The sequence below is a fragment of the Thunnus maccoyii genome, chromosome 11, assembly GCF_910596095.1.
Source record: "Thunnus maccoyii chromosome 11, fThuMac1.1, whole genome shotgun sequence".
NCBI classification, from domain to species: domain Eukaryota; kingdom Metazoa; phylum Chordata; class Actinopteri; order Scombriformes; family Scombridae; genus Thunnus; species Thunnus maccoyii.
This window is the reverse complement of record NC_056543.1, coordinates 21,948,276-21,965,694: the sequence shown is the minus strand read 5'-3', so window position 1 is coordinate 21,965,694 and position 17,419 is coordinate 21,948,276. Positions and strand designations below refer to the sequence as shown.

Sequence of the window (17,419 nt, the reverse complement as noted above, 5' to 3'; positions counted from 1 at the left end):
TTTATGCTTCTGAGGAGATACAGTAAACCTTTTTGATTTTAATCACTGAGTGGTGTTTCCTCCAGTGCCACATGCTGTACATTCAGTCCAACAATTGCTAAGGCACTGCAAATACCAGAATAATGAGCGTGTTTGTTATGTCCAACACTTTAGTATCGTAGGGTTGAATGAATGTTTCCACTTGGGATTCGGACGTTTAGTTTAGTGGGAGGTCTGTGGGCAAACAGCATTTTCAAAGATCCTGACCTTTCAACTTATATCTTTACTACCAGTGTGTCCTCCCACACCTTTTCTTCTGACAGCTGTAGGGCTTTAAGACTAGTGATGATTCAATGTTTAGGTGAAAATACAAAACAACACTTTCTTCAAAACCTTTTGGAGTATGAAATTTTTTTTTTGCAAACCCCTTTTTTCATTTAACAAAAGAGGCCAGACATCTCAGTCTGTAGCAAAAAGGTTTTTTAAAAAAAAAAAGGTACTAGCCGTGTGTCCCCTTATTGCCCTTACACAAAATCTTTGTCCTCTCTACTTACCGATCTCTTTGCCCAGTCCTGAGCGCAGAATGGCACCAGCTGAGGTGACCACCGCACAGGTCTTGAAGCTGCTCTGGTCCTGCCGTCTGTACAGTTGCTCCAGGGGAAGGGTCGGCACAAGACGAGCCCAGTCAAGTGAGGAGAACGGCTGCTCCGACCCGTCCACTGTCCTCAGTGGGGCCTGAGCTTTTATCTGACACAACAGCTCTTTGGCACTCTGGGCAACCCTGCGATGCCCCTTGTAGGAAACATGGTGTTTGTTTGCGTTCACATAGTCCTTCATAGCACGCTGCAGCCGAGGGCTCAACATGTTGGCCGACACGCGGCCCCGCCACAAACGCTGCACCACAGAGGCTGACTTGGAGAAGTAATAATCCTCCAGATCGGAGGAGTCACCAGCGACCCTCCTGCCTCTAGTCCTCTTTCTGTTTCCCTGTTCTTCGTCTTCGTTTTCCCTCTCATCATCTTCTTCTTCCTCCCCTCCATGGTTGCGTGTGGCGCTGACATGGTTCAGATACTCTGTCTGGGAAGTTCTTTCACGACTCCGGACAACAGGGTCAGAGTGAGAACCCACATTTTCTGTGCCGAACGAGGACCAGGCAGCCAGGCTCTGGGGGTCCAGGTATTCCTGGCGACTGGCCTCCTGGCTACCGTAAATGGCATAGGGTGCACTGTTAGGGCTGTGGCTCACCTCCTGGCTGAACTCTGAGTTAGGGGAGTTGGTGGAAGGCTCTGGTTCATCTCCAGGGTAGGATGTGGTTAAGGCGGAGGCCAGCTCAAGCCTGGACCTCACAATGGCAAGCTGCTGATGGGAGGCCTGTATGGAGGCCAGGCGACGGGTGTCAGGGTGCTGGGAGAGTAAAGAGCCGGCAGAGGTCAAGGTCTCATCCGCACGCGCATCCAGGAAGTAAGAGAGGAGGGCGAGGAAGAGGAGAACCCAAGCCAGCATTCCCACCAGCACCAGCTTCCGCCACTGCCTCATACTGGACTTCATTACCTCTCACTCACATACACACCTGTTCAGCTGGCCCACCAACAACAAAGCCCCACAGCCAGGACTTAGCCCAGAGGTCAGCTGGAGGGCCTGTAAAAGAAGAAAGCTCAGAATGAAACATAAGAAATGTAAGGGGAGACACAAGTAAAGCAGATGTTTGAGATGTACTCACCTCAATGGACGATTCTATTTCTTCATGTCCATGTGACCGCCAGGATGCAACAGGACCCTGAGAAGAGGAGCGGTACAAATGAGTAGAGGCTAGGGTGCACATGCATATATGAAGTCTACTGTATGTGTGCATGAAAACACTCATGCAAATGGTATTTCGGTATATTGTGTCACAACATACCATTATTAATGGAGTATTGTGGTGCTACAGAGATGCTTCGACCTATAAATCATATTCTCCAGACATAAGGGAACATGCTTGTTTGGTACAGACCGCCGGAAAAAAAAAATCATATTGTGTGACAACATACCATTATCAAACTATCTTCAGAGCAGTGCAGCAGTGAGTTTGTTTCTCACAGTTTTTTCTCAGCACTTGATTTTGACTGATACAACTTTTCCCAATGTGTCTTAATTTACAATGTGCTGCTTTGACACATTTTTGAAGTGAACGTATGATATGGTCATTCAATCATTCACCCGCTGAGGTTGCATCTCATCTCATTACCAAAGTAGTTACTGGATAACAGTGAAAATAGTTGCCTCACTCATTAAATACGTGCTCTTTGCCCCTTGATATAGCACCACTGCTCATTTTACCGCAAGCTTGATAAGCCTAATACTATATTTAATAGAAATTTAATATTTTTCTTACGACGTAAGAGGCACTGTTTACTTCAGACGAGGTGGGGCACTTCCACCACACAATGCTGCAGGAGACCCAGTGTTCTATTCATACTTGTGGGATACTCAAACAAAAAAAAAAATCAAGACATTGCTCACTGGTTTGAAACAGATATCAGCTCTCTGAATAAAAACAGATATTGTCTGTTTTTTATTTTGTTTGGATTTCCATTTGCTGTCACCATTATAACATTCACTATTCAGGTCCTCCACTGAGATGCACTATGGTTGTGACACTTTTAAAACTTGGATTCATCGACATTACATACAAGCTTTAACACGATACATTTGTTTATTTCTGTGCTTTAGTAAACTACATCAGTTAAAAACACTATTGTTACCAACAAGAGTTACTTTCTCTGCAGCTTTGATAACTCTGGGGTACTACACGCTAAGTTCACTGATGACTTACAGAGTGAAATACACAGCAATGAAGGTGAGTAAATGAAGCATTAAACTGTCTCACATCAGAGGACTCCAATCTTCTCAACCACAAGTAATTATGAGTTTTAGTCTCTTAATGTGAGAGCATTTCTCCGGAGAGCAGCAGACTGAAGCAGGAGGAAAAAAAGCTCCTGAGTGTTAAACCTCCTCCAGTCCTAATTACAGCTTCCTGTCTGTAGCTGCCAGGACCTGCAGAGTGCAGCACAAGTGATCTTAGGCGCCCCTGAGGTCCCCCCCCCCCCCCCCCCTTCCCCATGTACCCAGACATCCAGGCCTCCTGCCCTGGGCCACACAGGAGGCCAAAGCTCATCCACTGACCCTGGTCAAGCAGGAGGAAAACAGCGGGAAGTAATTAGGCCAGAGGGAGCAGAGACAGTATGGGAGAAAGACAATACTGGAGAGAAACTGCAAGCAGGCACACATCTCCACAAACACACAAAAATCTGATAACTCTGTTAGGCCTTAAGGCCGTAGACAGGTGGGATAGGTGATAGGCAGTAATCCCCTGTGTAGCAGTTTCAACATGTCTATCACACTGGGGCCAAATGTTACTCAGTGGAAAATATGCCATTTAACACCTGGAAAAAGAAAAAAACAAAGATCAAGCAAGACAACACACAGCTGCCCAGTGGCAAAGATATCAACAACCAAATGTCATCTATATACACCACTGCTCCACAGAAGCCCAATGTGTGTGTGTGTGTGTGCGTGTGTGTGTATGTGTGCCCCGAGCAATGTCGTTCATGCATGTGTGTGCAGCTAGTTGGCCTCACCTGGCAGCAATCAGGGTGTGTGCTTGAGTAACTGCGGTGAAACAACATAAATGCGTGGCACAGATGGAGAGGCGGGGGTGGAGGACCGAGCTAGTCTTGTGAGGGTTACACAAAGAAACAGTACAAAATGGAAAACATGGAAACGAGACGCTGCCAGACAGCAAAGGGCCGCTAAATGACTAAATGAGAGTTTGTGGGAGACCGATGTGAACATAAAAACGTAATAGAGTATGTAGCATACATCCAGTAAACCTAAATCTAATGGGAATAGTGGGAGAGAGGAGGCTTTGTAATAGGCCGGAGGAGATTGATTAAATGTTTGCAGGCCATTTGTCCTCAGGGGGGTAATTATGTGGTTTATGACCTGCATGAGAGGAAAAAAATAGAAAGTGAATGAGTGGTGAACAGAGAGGAAACGTGTGGAGAGTAACTGATGACCTCTCAGTACATATATAAACCACCACCTCACATGTAGCCTTAGTGGGATGAGCCAAAGTGGGTCAAATGGGACTCAGGAGGCCCAACCAATCACAAGGCCTCTGACATGTCGGGTCAAAACTGAATGAATGAATGAATGTCAATAAAAAATAAAAATGTATTATTTTGTCCAGATTTTGTGACGATTATGGCTAAACTTATTTTTATTTTAACTATAAATAAATTGATTTGTTTTGTGCATAAAATGTCAGAAAATAGTGAAAAATTGTTCATCAAAATTTCCTAAAGTCTACAGAGACGACCAAAACCCAAACACTGCAATTCTCACCATAGGGAGGCTGGAACAAAGAAATTTTTGGTTGAAAAGTGACTTAAAGGAATAGTTCAACATTTTGGAAAATCTGATCATTCACTTTCTTGCCAAGAGCTAGATGAGCAGACTGATAGCCCTGTCTTATTTGTACATTCAACATGAAGCTACATTCAGCAGCAAGTTAGCTTAGCTTAGCCTAGCACAAACACTGGAAACAGGAGGAAAAAGCTCGGCATCTAATGGCATCAGCGTGTTTCCTAAAATGTCAAACTTCTACTTTAAACAATTAATCTATCACTGACTAACTAATCAACTAATAGGCAGGTCCGCCTCTTTCGCACAGTGTACAGTAATGCCGTGCACAAAGGAATGAAAGCTAGCTGCTGCTTTTAATGGAGCTCATACACACCTCAGACAACCTCACATGGTCTCTCAACAACAATTGCATCCTCAATAAAGAGGCCTCACAGCAGAGAATGTACTTTCTGAGGTGTCAAGAAGTGTGGTATGAGCACCAATACTCTCGTGAACATTTATCACTGTACCATGAGAGTGTCTTGACAGGCTGTATCACAGTGTGGTTTGGCAACCTGACTGCTCAGGACTGCAGACTGCTACAAAGACAGCAGCAAAAATCATTGGCTCGGAACTACCACAACTTCATAACATTTACACCACAAGCACCTGCAAAAGGAAAACCCAAAACATCATTAAGGACACCAGCTGCCCCGCTCATGTTCTGTTCTCACTCCTATCTAAAAAACGTAGCCGAGCATCAAATCACACACCATCCGCCTCAGTAACAGCTTCTTTCCACAGGCAGTCAGGTTGCTGAACAGCTGACACATCCATATGCACCTCACATTGTTGTAATGTTATCGTGTACTATATATTGTGTATACAATATATGCATATGAATGCACTGTGTATATAGTCTATGTAGGTCTGTAGTGTTCTTCTTGTTGTGTTTGAGATGGTGAGTCCTTGGTGTAAAGGCTGAGGGAGCCAGAGCACAAGTATTTATTTGTATTTTTAATACACATGACAATAAAGTTGAACTTGAACTTGACAAGGATGAGGAGCTTTTAAATGCATTCCAATTTAATCCATCGATTTAGCATTGTACTCCTTTAACATGGTCGGACTTTGGACATTGTCTAAATTAATGAAGCAGAACCAGAGATATGGGCTCTTTTATTCCACGCATTCTTCATTCTTGTCAATACCTGGCCCCTCACCAACAATGCAACAATTTGAGTGTTACACTAGCAGCTTATGGCCTCAAGCAGACATCATTGGGGATGAGCTGGTCTGACACTCAGTATCGGCATTGGTCCAATACTGATCCAGTGGCCAAAATCACTTGATCGGATATCAGAAAAAAAAAAAGTATAGGCCACTATGATTCATTAGCCTAAACTATCACGTAAATGCTTAAACTTTGAGCGACATGGTGTAAAGAGAGAAGTGTCTTGAGTAACACAGATGAGCAGCATGTGTCACATGAACAGTAGCTGGAACATGAGTGAGAGCTGTCAGCAGCGCTGTCATCATGTCAGCTGTGTAGAGTTATTTTAGGCTCAAGGAAGAAAAAAGCCAAACAGCCAAGTGCAATTTATGCGATGCAAATGTTTGAGGGGGTGACAGCAGTGTTGGAAACTTCAACACCACTAACTTGAACACTTGCAGAGGCATCATGGAAAGGAGTATGCCGAATTTATACAAGCAATGAGTGCCAAGAAGAAAAGTGTGCCGCAACAAACATTGCTGGAAACAATTCATAAGCATGAGAATCTCCCTTCAGACAGCAACAAAGCAAAGCTGATAACGGAGAAAGTCGCTGAAATCATTGTGCTGGATGACCAACACCTTTCTGTTGTTGAAAATGTGGGTTTTCAACGCTTAATTGAACATTTGGAGCCTCGCTACACTTTGCCAAACTGGCATTTCATCTCCGAAACCGCTATCCCAAATAAGTACAAGCAAGTGTGCAAATTAATTTCAAAATGTTTGGAAAACATTGCCATGATTAGTTTCATAACAGACATCTGGAGCTCAGACATGTGTCCAATGTCATTACTAAGTCTGACAGCACAGTGGATAGACTCAAGTTGTACTTTGCAAAAAGCAGCGCTGCAGGCTAAGCAGTTTTGTGGCTCACACATAGGAGAGTCCATCGCTACAGCAACAAGGGAGATGTTAAATTCATGGAAAATTAAGAGGAATGTCCTTTAAGAGACAATGCTAGTAACATAATAAAAGCAATGGATCACCTTGGAGCTCCTAGTTTGGGATACTTTGCACATACCCTGTGACTTATTGTGAACAAGGGACCGCTATCACAGTGTAGGGTAAGCGATGTGCTGGCTATCAGCAGAAAAACGGTGGGTTACTTCAAGCACTCACCACTTGCGTATTCTCGCTTGGAGGACATTCAAGTGGAGCCAAATATGCCGCCCAAGCGTCTGCAACAAGATGTACGAACGAGATGGAACAGCACATATTATATGATCGAGAGCCTCGTTGCACAGAAACGGGCCCTGTGTGCATCTTACAGCGGAGTATAACCTGCCAGCCACATTGACGGTAAACCAGTGGGGGGTACTGGAAAAGACTGTTGCAGCTGTAGCCTCTTTTGAGGAGTTGACAAGGGAGGTAAGCTCTTCATCTGCATGTGATGTCATCCCCTTTGTCAGTGTCCTTAAACGCATTCTCACTTGAGAAAAAAAGGCCAACGAGGGAATTGAGACCATGAAAGGCACCTTCCTTGAGGTTGTGAACAGACGTTTCAGAGACGTGGAATCTGAGCCATTATACTCAGTTGCAACGCTACTGGATCCAAGATATAAAGACAGGTATGTGGGTTCTATGATAATTTTATTTAGTATGATTCTGTGTGTCTGTGTGAGAGAGAGATTTACACACACAAATCCCACACCTGTCAGTGTGTGTGTGTGGAATTTTTACTTATGCACATCTAACGACAGTATTTCATATTATGCATGGATTTGGGATGGGATGGGATTAATCACTTGATATTAATGGTAAGCTTATTTCAAATGTTACATACATGCGTATTTTTATCATACCAGGTACTTTAAAAATGCAGAAACTTCCAGACATGCAAAGGATGCATTAATGGCAGAGGTAAGGAAGATGGAAGTGTTGAGGAGGACCACATCAGCATCCTCAAAGCCAGCAAAGAAGACTCCATGGGTGGAGGATGCGAGCAAGAGCATTTTAGATGAAATCCTGGAGGAAAGCAAACCTGGTCCTGAGTCAACCACCACAAGTGCATGCGTTGAAGTGCAGACCTACCTCAGGGAAACAACTATTTGGCACTCAAACAATCCTCTGCTGTGCTGGAAAGTCAACCGACCAACCTAGACTGCCCTCCGTGCCGGGCACGGCAACCAAATATCTCTGTGCACCTTCAACAAGTGTGGAGAGTGAGAGGCTCTTCAGCACAGCCTCCATTATTATTGATGAAAGGAGGAGCAGGCTGACAGCTGAGAAGGCTGAAATGCTAAATCTTTCTGAAGGAGAATCTGCCCCTCATATTAAAGTGAACAAACTTAAGTCACATAGGGACTGTAAAAAAGATGAGCCAGGCAGCTACTGCTATGTCTTATCTTCTTAAGAGGAAAACTTGAACCAAATATTTTATATATTGCAATTCATTATTTTTAGTTTTAGTTATTTAAGTTATGGTTTACATTTCAACTTGTTTTTTGCGAATTCAGTTATATCCAGAATTTACTGTGGAATTATAATTCCTTTGTTATTCTAAATACTCAGATTTAAACTTTTGCACAAAGTTGCACTTTAAATTTCTTCTTCTTAAATGTTTGAATGGTGCTGACCAATCAAAAATGCTGCTAAAAGTTCTGTGTGAGAAAGTTTACATAAAAGGAAGCAGCAGTATTGCATAACCGAGTCATGTTGTGGGCTGTGTATTTCTTCCTTTAGGGGAGCAGAATATTTGTTTTTCTAGATGGCTAGATTAAGCAAAGTGAATCCATACAAATGTATTATTAACCGCTTAGTTGTTTAAGAGATGGAAAAAGACGGTATCTGATTGATCTCAGCAGATACTCAAGGTTGCAGTATCGGACATGAAAAAGTGATATCGAGCCATCCCTAGAGATAATGTTTGTCTCGTCAGTCAGCATGACAACTGCGAGCTGATGTCTATTTATTTTATTTTCTTTGCTTGAAACTAAAATTGTTGATAAATATAATTAAGGCTGCAACTAACAATTACTTTCAATTAATCAAAAAATATTAAATTTACGCATGTGTTTCCCATCCATTAATTTATTTGTGGTGGCCAATCACCAATTGATTTTCTGTTTTTGGAGCTGCGCACCCCGCTCTCGCGTTCTCTCTCTCTCTCTGATGTACACCCAGATAGACGCGGACACAACTGCACCGTGACTCTTTCCCCCCGCCACCGCACACAAACAGCTTCCTCTGAGCTTTTACCCTGCAGTCACGTTACGCCATCTACTCCTGAGAGGCGCGGTAGCACTATCTCCACTTAAAAACTTAAACACTTAAAGATCAATTATGCCTCTACGTCGCTTTTTAAAGCATTGACCGTATACTGTAAAAACAAGGAACTTCATTCGGGTGCACCTCGTAAACTCAAATCCATATTCAAATGGTTTAAAATGGTTTTAAAATAGGAAAGTTTCTTTTTTTTCTTTGTTGAAATACATATAGTACATACATACAATACATACATCTGTCATTACTTTGTTGTTCTACAGCATTTTTTAAATCCCCCTCACCCCCCCGCGCTACTGCCAGATGTAATATTCTCAGTGTGTCTGCAGTACAGGCATTGCCGGAGGTGACTGTACTGAACTCCAGCCACTATGTGACTGCCAGGTAAGTGCTTGGACAGCCCTCGAGGGAATACAGCTGCACAGCATCTCACTGAAAAGTGTTCAGTCCACTTTACTATGCCCTGTTAAGGGACCGCGGTGGGGAGGCCACATTGCTTTGATCACAGCCAACTTGAAAAGTTTCTTAAATAAGCTTAACAGCAGCTTCTGTAGGAGGTAGAGGTTCTAGCTTTAGCATAAGAATGTAAAGGCCACATTAACTTATACAGGAAATACACACAGTCCACAGTAAATGGATATTTGACAAAAAGAGAACTTCAATGTTACATATGCTTGCCTGTATCTAAGCAAAAAATAGACCTTATTCACAATGAGAGCGTAGAGTCTGATAAAGCCAATACAGACTAATTTGTGGTGTTTAAGACTGGAATCAAGAGACAAAGAAGAAACTATAACAGTTTTATAAGAAGGCTGAATAGAATTTAGGTATTTAGACCTAAAAAAAACTCCAGGCTGTTTCTGCAAGAGAACATGCTGTCCTTCTCTATTCGGCACACTGCATGGCTATTGGATGTGCACATTTTCTCGAATAAAAACACTGACCAAAGGGCTTGTTGCTCATAAAATATTGAGCCCTTAGGAGTGAGGTAGTTCTCCATCTAAAAAAAATAAAGCCGTTTTCTTTTAATATTCACCTTGCAGCAGTTCAAGCAGCAACAAACTAATAGTATCACTATGAGGTTAAAAAAAAAAAAGAAAAAGAAAAGAAAAGAAAAGAAAAAGGCAAGTTGTGGGTTCACAGATATGAGCGTTTACTATATGGTCAGAGGAGACATTTTTGATGGCTGAATGTATTTGTGAGTTCCAGTCTCCGGGGACTTTGAACAGACATGAAATAAATGCATACAGAGTGTGCTTCATGTATGAAAAGTGAGAAAAACAGATTTTCCAGGCAGGTATTACATGAGGGAGACACAATTAGAAACAGAGTGTAGTTTGAAATCACAGTGGATGCTGTGTGGGTGTCTGCACGTTTACGTCTGGGGACTAGAATTTATTTATAAGCTTGAGCTCAAGTGGAGGCTTAAGTTGTTTTTTTGGGTTAACACAACCAAATCATACGGTAACTAAAGGGCCTAATGGCATCTGAAACCTCCTAACCCACACCTTTGACACCGGAAATGAGGGACTGCATCTGAAAATACGACGATACAGTTCAGGTGGTGCAGAGGTGAGAAAGTAGCAGAAATCTGAACAAGCTTCCTCTTATTCTTCAAATATCTATTTGCATCACATTTCAACCATGGTGGCTGTACACATGAAATACCTCTAAAGAGAGACTGTCCGCCCTTATCCTCATTTGCTTGTAGATCAAAAAGACATTCAAAACAATCCATTCCAGGAAATGAGATCAGGGAGGCAGGATGTTATGAGAGTAGGTTTTTCAAAGGCCCCACCTTTGAGTGTGTGGACAAGTATGAACCTGTTTGTTTTCCCTGTTTGATGTTTGCATGACACGGTGTACAACTAGAGCCCGACCGATATATCGGTCAGCTGATATTATTGGCCGATAATGGCCAATCCTAAATATATCGATATCGGCATACATGTTGTCCAATATGTGCCGATATAATTTTTTTATTTTTTAAAGTTGTACAGACAGCATTTTATGTATATTTGATCCTTTTTTTTAAATTCAACTTTAATATATATATATACTTTTTTTTGTTCTATAGATTTGTTTTATTTATTGTTATTAAATTCCCAGTGAAGTTTACTGTTTACAATAAAAGGTTATTGTTAAACTGTAAAATACCATGCCTCCATTACAAAATCTTTGTCACAAGTGTTCCATAACCACATTTGAGGGATCATTGCAAAAAATGTGTGTTTATGTATATATAAAAGATTATCAGCCGATATAGCGATATTAGAATATTTTTACTCCCTAATATCAGTAATGGCATCAGCCCCAAAACTCAAGTATTGTTGGGGCCCTATGTATAACAGAGCTTGTTTAAAGCATACTGAACCCTTAACACTAGGAGTGGGAATTACAGATGAACTCACAGTGCTATCATGATATTCCTCCCACAGTAGAGATAACTCACAACAACAGCGATTCATGATACATGATATACCACAAAGAAATAATCAATGAAATATCACGATATCTGTAACTGAAGGAGAAAGAAAAATTATTTCAACACTGATAACTAGCCTCCATTTGTGCCACTCACAGAGCAGCTGGTAGTGTTAGCAAGTCTGATAAGAGACAACAGAGAGTTGACGTGCTAATAACCTAAAGATTTATTCCTTTTCTGTTTTCTGCAGTAAACAGCACACAACCCGCTGATAACTAACTGTGCTGTATTCAGAGCTTTACTAGATATTCAGGGCTGACAAGTGACGACAGTAACGTTAACGTGATAAACAGCAAGGCTACAGCTACGTGCTGACACTGCCCCACAGACACACACAAGTACCAGACAGAATCTAATAATGTATTGCAAGTGGAAATGTTGCAATATCGATTTTTTTGTCCCACCCCTACTTAACACTAACTCAGTTAATCAACTCTATGGATAATTAATACAGTCGGACTCACCAGTCACTTGAAAACAAAATCCATCCTTCGTTACTTCCTGCAATGCATTGAAGAAATACCTGCGCACAAAGACATATCTGCGCTTATTGGTAGATATGATGACATGATATGATGACATCCCAGTCATCATGCATCAAATATGGATCAGATGATTTTGTTGCCACCCTTTATTTATGCAAAATACTGCTATGAATACAGCCTACAACAAAGGACACAGCAGGCCCTGGGGGCAGAGATAACTATATGTAGAACTGGCAGCTCCAGTTCCAGCTCCAAATAGTGGGTTTATGGTTATGATAATAACTGAGATTGAAACAAAACACATTTTTAAAAATCAAAACAAAATAATTTTAATAACAAATTATAAATTGTTTTAACAATAACATTATAATTACTCATTTGTAATATTTTATGAACTAAAAATTACACCTCTCAAAAATGGTAGGGCCTGCAGAGAAGGCCCTGAAGGCCCCGACAGACCTGACCTCCTCTGCTAACTCCCTATTCTAGTTGCAGGACCTGCAAACCTGTGTTTTAGTTACTTGAACCCAAAAGTAAAGGAGTGAGGATACTGACAGTAAGGATGTCCTGTCCAATTCATGCTGTGTTCATTTTACAAATTTCCCTTAAAACTAATAAATTCCATTCGAACTTAGCTGAACATAATTTATAATTATGGCATAGATAATAAACACATTGATTGATTGACTGATTAAAGTAAAATTGATAAGGCTTCGAGGAGCCAGCTGCCATCACTACAAGCAACCACAATGCATTCAGCTGAAAGTTGCCAGTTAACAAGGTCACCGAAACAGGTTCGGTTCAACCAGTGACCATGTTATGTGGTGGCTTTCAGCTCAATGTGTCGTGGTTGTCATGGTGACGGCAGCTGTTGAAAACATGAACAGAACATGTAAGTGTCCTCCTAAAAGTCTAAAATGTGGGTGCGGGCCCGCCCATAAAAGCCAAATGCCCAGCCAGTTACTGTCCTCTGGCACCGGGACTGGCTGTCCATCTGTTGTATGCACTGAAGAGAACATAAATAAATCCGAAAACAAGACAACAAGGTATAAACTTGTGAAGCAATAATCAGTATTTAATCTCACCATATGAACTGCCACACACTGTGTGAGACAGAGGTCACACAGATGATAGTAACCATCTCATCAACACTGTTTATACACAGTAAAGTTTGACTTGGAGCAAATCAAAATTCTGCATTTCTCACACTTTTCATCTGAAAAATCTCTGTCAGATAAAGAAATTGCTGACTGTAATTTAATCCTAGAAGTCATTTTTCACAAATGGAATTCCTGTTACAAGACTGTCATTAATGCTGAGGCACTTATACAGGTATTGATTTTGTACTATCTTTTTAGGGACTGCTGTAAAATGAACCTTTTTAAAACTTAGCCGATACAAGGTATAATATTTCTCTATATAATGCTGTACTTTCTCAACTCGTACCATCAAGAGATAAATTTTTTTTTTTTTTTTTTTAAATCACACAAGAGAAAATGAGACACTGCACACAAGAGCAAAGGCGGACTGGAACAGTCACCTCAGAAGTCACTTGAAATTCTGAAATGAAAATTGAACTCAAAGAAGAAGCATATGCAGAGGCTAAATGGACCGCGTCTCTTTTTCATCCCCTTAATGAACCCACTTCTACAGGTCCACTCTGCTTTAGCCACAGGAGGCAATGAGGTTATTACCATGTAGGACATCAGACTTCACCCTGTGTAATTACACCGCCAGTATCTGAGCTCTCTTAAGGGTCCACTGCAGTTGATCACATCTTGAAACCCCAAAGTGCAGCTGTTAAGAATAGCCTGTAGACTGAATTGCTGGCTATCTAAGCACATATAAATGAGCGACTGAAGACAGGATGATGTCAAAACTAATGTCTTGTATAAAAACAATTAAGTTGAGCTGTTTTATACAGTATTCTCTATTTCACATCTGCCACTGTTGCCATTTCTGTAGCATAGTCTCTTGGCCAGTGAGGATCAGAGAGTATCTTTGCTTACATATAGTATGTTTGTTCTCTCTGATGGTTGGAAGTATTATTACCCTTTACTTAAAAAGTCAAAAGCTCAAATTTCAGGGGTTAAACCTTCCCTACATATCCTGCCAAGCCCTAATCCTGCCGCTGCTTCAACATGATGACATAATGAAAGGCTTCCTCCTCCCTTCATTTCCACTGCTCACCTTCTTTCCTTCCCCCACATCTGCCTTATTCTGTGACCTACATTTAACTGTGCTGCTGTGCATACAGATGTAAACGCAGACACCGCTCCAGTGACTGCGTTAGTGTCTATAATATGCGTTTCTTCCAAAGTCAGTCATTTTAACGTTATATCTAACCCACACAAAGAACTGAATTAATATTGCATTCACTACTGCATCTCTTTTCAAATGTGTGTGTGTGTGTGTGTGTAGTTATTTCACTATGTCTCTGCTTGCTTGTCTTTGTGTGGAAATGTGACTTACTACCAGTGGTAGATCAACTAGCTCTTCTCCACTGGCACCTAGCATGTGGAGCTGAGAACACACTGCAGGCGATACAGCTCATTCCAGCCATCCAACGGCCTGCCAATCACATACACTGGAGCATGCAATCGCATGACTGCATGCACGCATACAGATGCACAGCTAAGTACAGACCAGCTTTCAAACCTAGACCAAACTTTAGCTAAAAATACCGTGAAACAGAAGTGAAATTTCAGTTTCTTCTGCTCAAAAGTAAGATGGTTAATGATGTTGTGTGGAGACACACAGCAGACGACTTAGGTAAAAAAAAAAAAAAAAAATCCAGGCAAGCCTATTGTTGCCTGACAACTTGCAGGGACTTGAATGTAATGCATGTCAGCTCGAGTGTTACTCTCCAAAAGTCTGGTTGCATTGCTTTTAACCTAGTGTCTAAAATATAGCTCTGTTTTCTATAGAGCTGTGTGATAATTAGTCAATCAACAGAAAATTAATTGACATCTATTTTGATAATCATCATTTCATTTGTTTTTAAAGCAAAAATGCATTTGCTGCTGCAAACATTTGCTGGTTTCTGCTTCTCAAATGTGACAATTTGATGCTTTTCTTTGTCATACCTGACAGTAAATTGATTACTTTTTTGTTTTGGACTGTTGAACAAATAAAATAAGACATTTAAAGATCACCTTTTTCTGACATTTTATGGACAAAATGATTAATCGAGAAAATAATCGGCAGATTATTCAACGATGAAAATAACCATTAGTTAGTTTTCTTATTGACTATAAAAGTAAAATGTACCTTTTTTATGGCTATAGATACTCTGTAGTATACTTGCCAGTCTAACTTGAGCTGAAACAATCAACAGAAGATTATCAGAAACAATTAATATGATTATTTAAGACTCTTTTTTTCCCTTTTTTGCAACATTCACGGTTTCTAGCATCTGAAATGTGATTATTGCTGGTTTTCTTTGTCTGCTATGATAAAAAACTGAACACTTCTGAGTTTTGGACTGTTGTCAGACAAAAAATACATTACAATATTACAATATGCCAAATTAGCCTCTAGGAACATGTGACTGGCATTTTTCACTGTTTTCTGACAGTTTATATTCTTCACATGTAGCCACAGTGTGTACAGAGTGGCACCGTTTACAGATGAAAAACATTTTGTCAGGGCTCTCAGGTGAACAAACTGTAATGGTGACATTGTTTCTAAATTCCCTTACACATATATTAGGCATTTCAGTACTGCAATTCATTGTTACTTACTGGCCAATAGATACCGCTATATCTGCAAAAAGCTAATATATCAAGCCAGTCAATTTATCAGTCTGGCTCTGGTCCTGATTTTCCCATATGTTCACCAGCTAGTTGCAAACTTTGTCTGTCTGCTGTTTGGAGCTGGGTAGATAGTGTGCAGTTGATTTTTAGAGTTATTTTACTGAAAACAGCTGCCTGCTGCAACTAGAAACAAGGTTAATGATAATGATGATGATAATCCTCTGTAGTTTGTCTCTATATGTTACCCCTTTAAGGCAAAGCAAGTTTATTTATAAAGGCACATTTCAGCAACAATGCAATTCAAAGTGCTTTACATAAAACGTTAAAAGCATTGAGACAAAGAAACACACGATGAAAGGGCTTTAAATACAATCAAAAGAGCTAAGAGAACAGAAAATAAAAATAAGCTAAAATGGAATAAGAGAGGCATAAAATTCAAGAATAAAACTTACAGTGCAGTGTAAGAAATGAATAATTATTTGATATAATAAAAGTCAGTTGCAGACAGCAAAGTCTTCAGCTTTGATATAAAAGAACTAAGAGTTGCAGCAGATCTGCAGTTTTCTGGGAGTTTGTTCCAGATATGTGGAACATAAAAACTGAACACTGCATCTTCATGTTTAGTTTTGACTCTGGGAACAGAAAGCAGACGTGTCCCAGACGACCTGAGAGGTCTGGATGGTTCATAATGTAGCAGCAGATTAGAAATGTATTTTGGTCTTCAGTCTTTTTTGACAGACAGGAAGTCAGTGTAAAGATCTGAGAACTGGAGTGACGTGATCCACTTTCTTGGTATTAGTGAGGACTCGAGCAGCAGTGCTCTGAATCAGCTGCAGCTATCTGATCGATTTTTTAGAGAGACCTGTAAAGACACCGTTACAGTAGTCGAGTCTACTGAAGATAAATGCATGGACAAGTTTTTCCAAATCTTGCTAAGACATAAGCCCTTTAATTCTCAACATATTCTTCAGGTGATAGTGGGCTGACTTTGTCAGTCTTAATGTGGCTGTTGAAATTCAGGTCTACTTCCATCAAGATTTCTGGCTTGTTTTGTGGTTTTTAACATTACTGACTGAAGCTCAGTGCTGCCTTTGAATTGTTCTTCCTTGGCTCCAAAAACAATTACTTCAGTTTTGTCTTTGTTTAATTGAAGAAAATTCTAGTACATCCAATCATTGTTTTGTTCTATGCACTTACTCAGTGCGTCATCTGCATCATCATGGTAACATATATCGTTGTTTTCCATAGTCTGAGCCAGTGGAAGAATGTAGATGTTGAATAGAAGAGGCCCCAGAATGGAGCCTTGGGGAACGCCGTAAGTCATATTTGTCCCCTCAGATGTGTAATTAATTACATGTAGACACAAAGTAGTCCTGTCAAACTAGTTTAGTACTGTGCCACATACTCCCACGCAGTTTTCCAGTCGGTCTAGTGACATACCTGCCAACATGCATCAGATGCAAATCATAGCTGTTTTTCACACTGAATTACTGAACATCATTTGCATACATACGCATAATAGTGCATCATTTGCATGCATGCAGCAAACGGATCACAAGAAAGTGAGGGATGCACCGATATGAAAATTCTTGATTTTCTTTCCTTGAAATTTTCCTACAGTAGGCAAAGTAATAGACTGCGCTATATTTTCCCAAGGTTGGCAGGTCTGCGTTTTACTTCAGTGAAATCAATTCACAATTTCAACTTTCCACATCCACCCCAGCCTCTTTACCTTCGCAAAGGAGTTACAAGAACCGTTCTCACTTGAAGAACCAGCCAGCTGGAGTGAGGAGGGGGAACGAGAGCGATAAAACTGATGTGTTGCTGTCGATTTG

The 17,419-nt window shown here is 40.8% G+C and overlaps 1 protein-coding gene across 3 annotated transcripts in view; it reads right to left on the bottom strand.

Annotated features, from left to right (window-relative positions):
• Window positions 1–17,419, bottom strand: part of st6gal2a (ST6 beta-galactosamide alpha-2,6-sialyltranferase 2a) — a 64,946-nt gene that overhangs the window by 28,215 nt on the left and 19,312 nt on the right. For 2 of the 3 annotated variants that reach the window (XM_042426614.1, XM_042426615.1), the window contains 2 exons: window positions 1,700–1,756; window positions 534–1,617 (listed from right to left, as the gene is read on the bottom strand). In XM_042426614.1, coding sequence (XP_042282548.1) covers window positions 534–1,527 — 994 coding nt within the window. In that variant the 5' untranslated portion in view covers window positions 1,528–1,617; window positions 1,700–1,756. Of the gene's footprint in view, window positions 1–533; window positions 1,618–1,699; window positions 1,757–11,808; window positions 12,043–17,419 lie in introns of those variants that run through there. The other variant, XM_042426616.1, reaches the window with a different exon arrangement.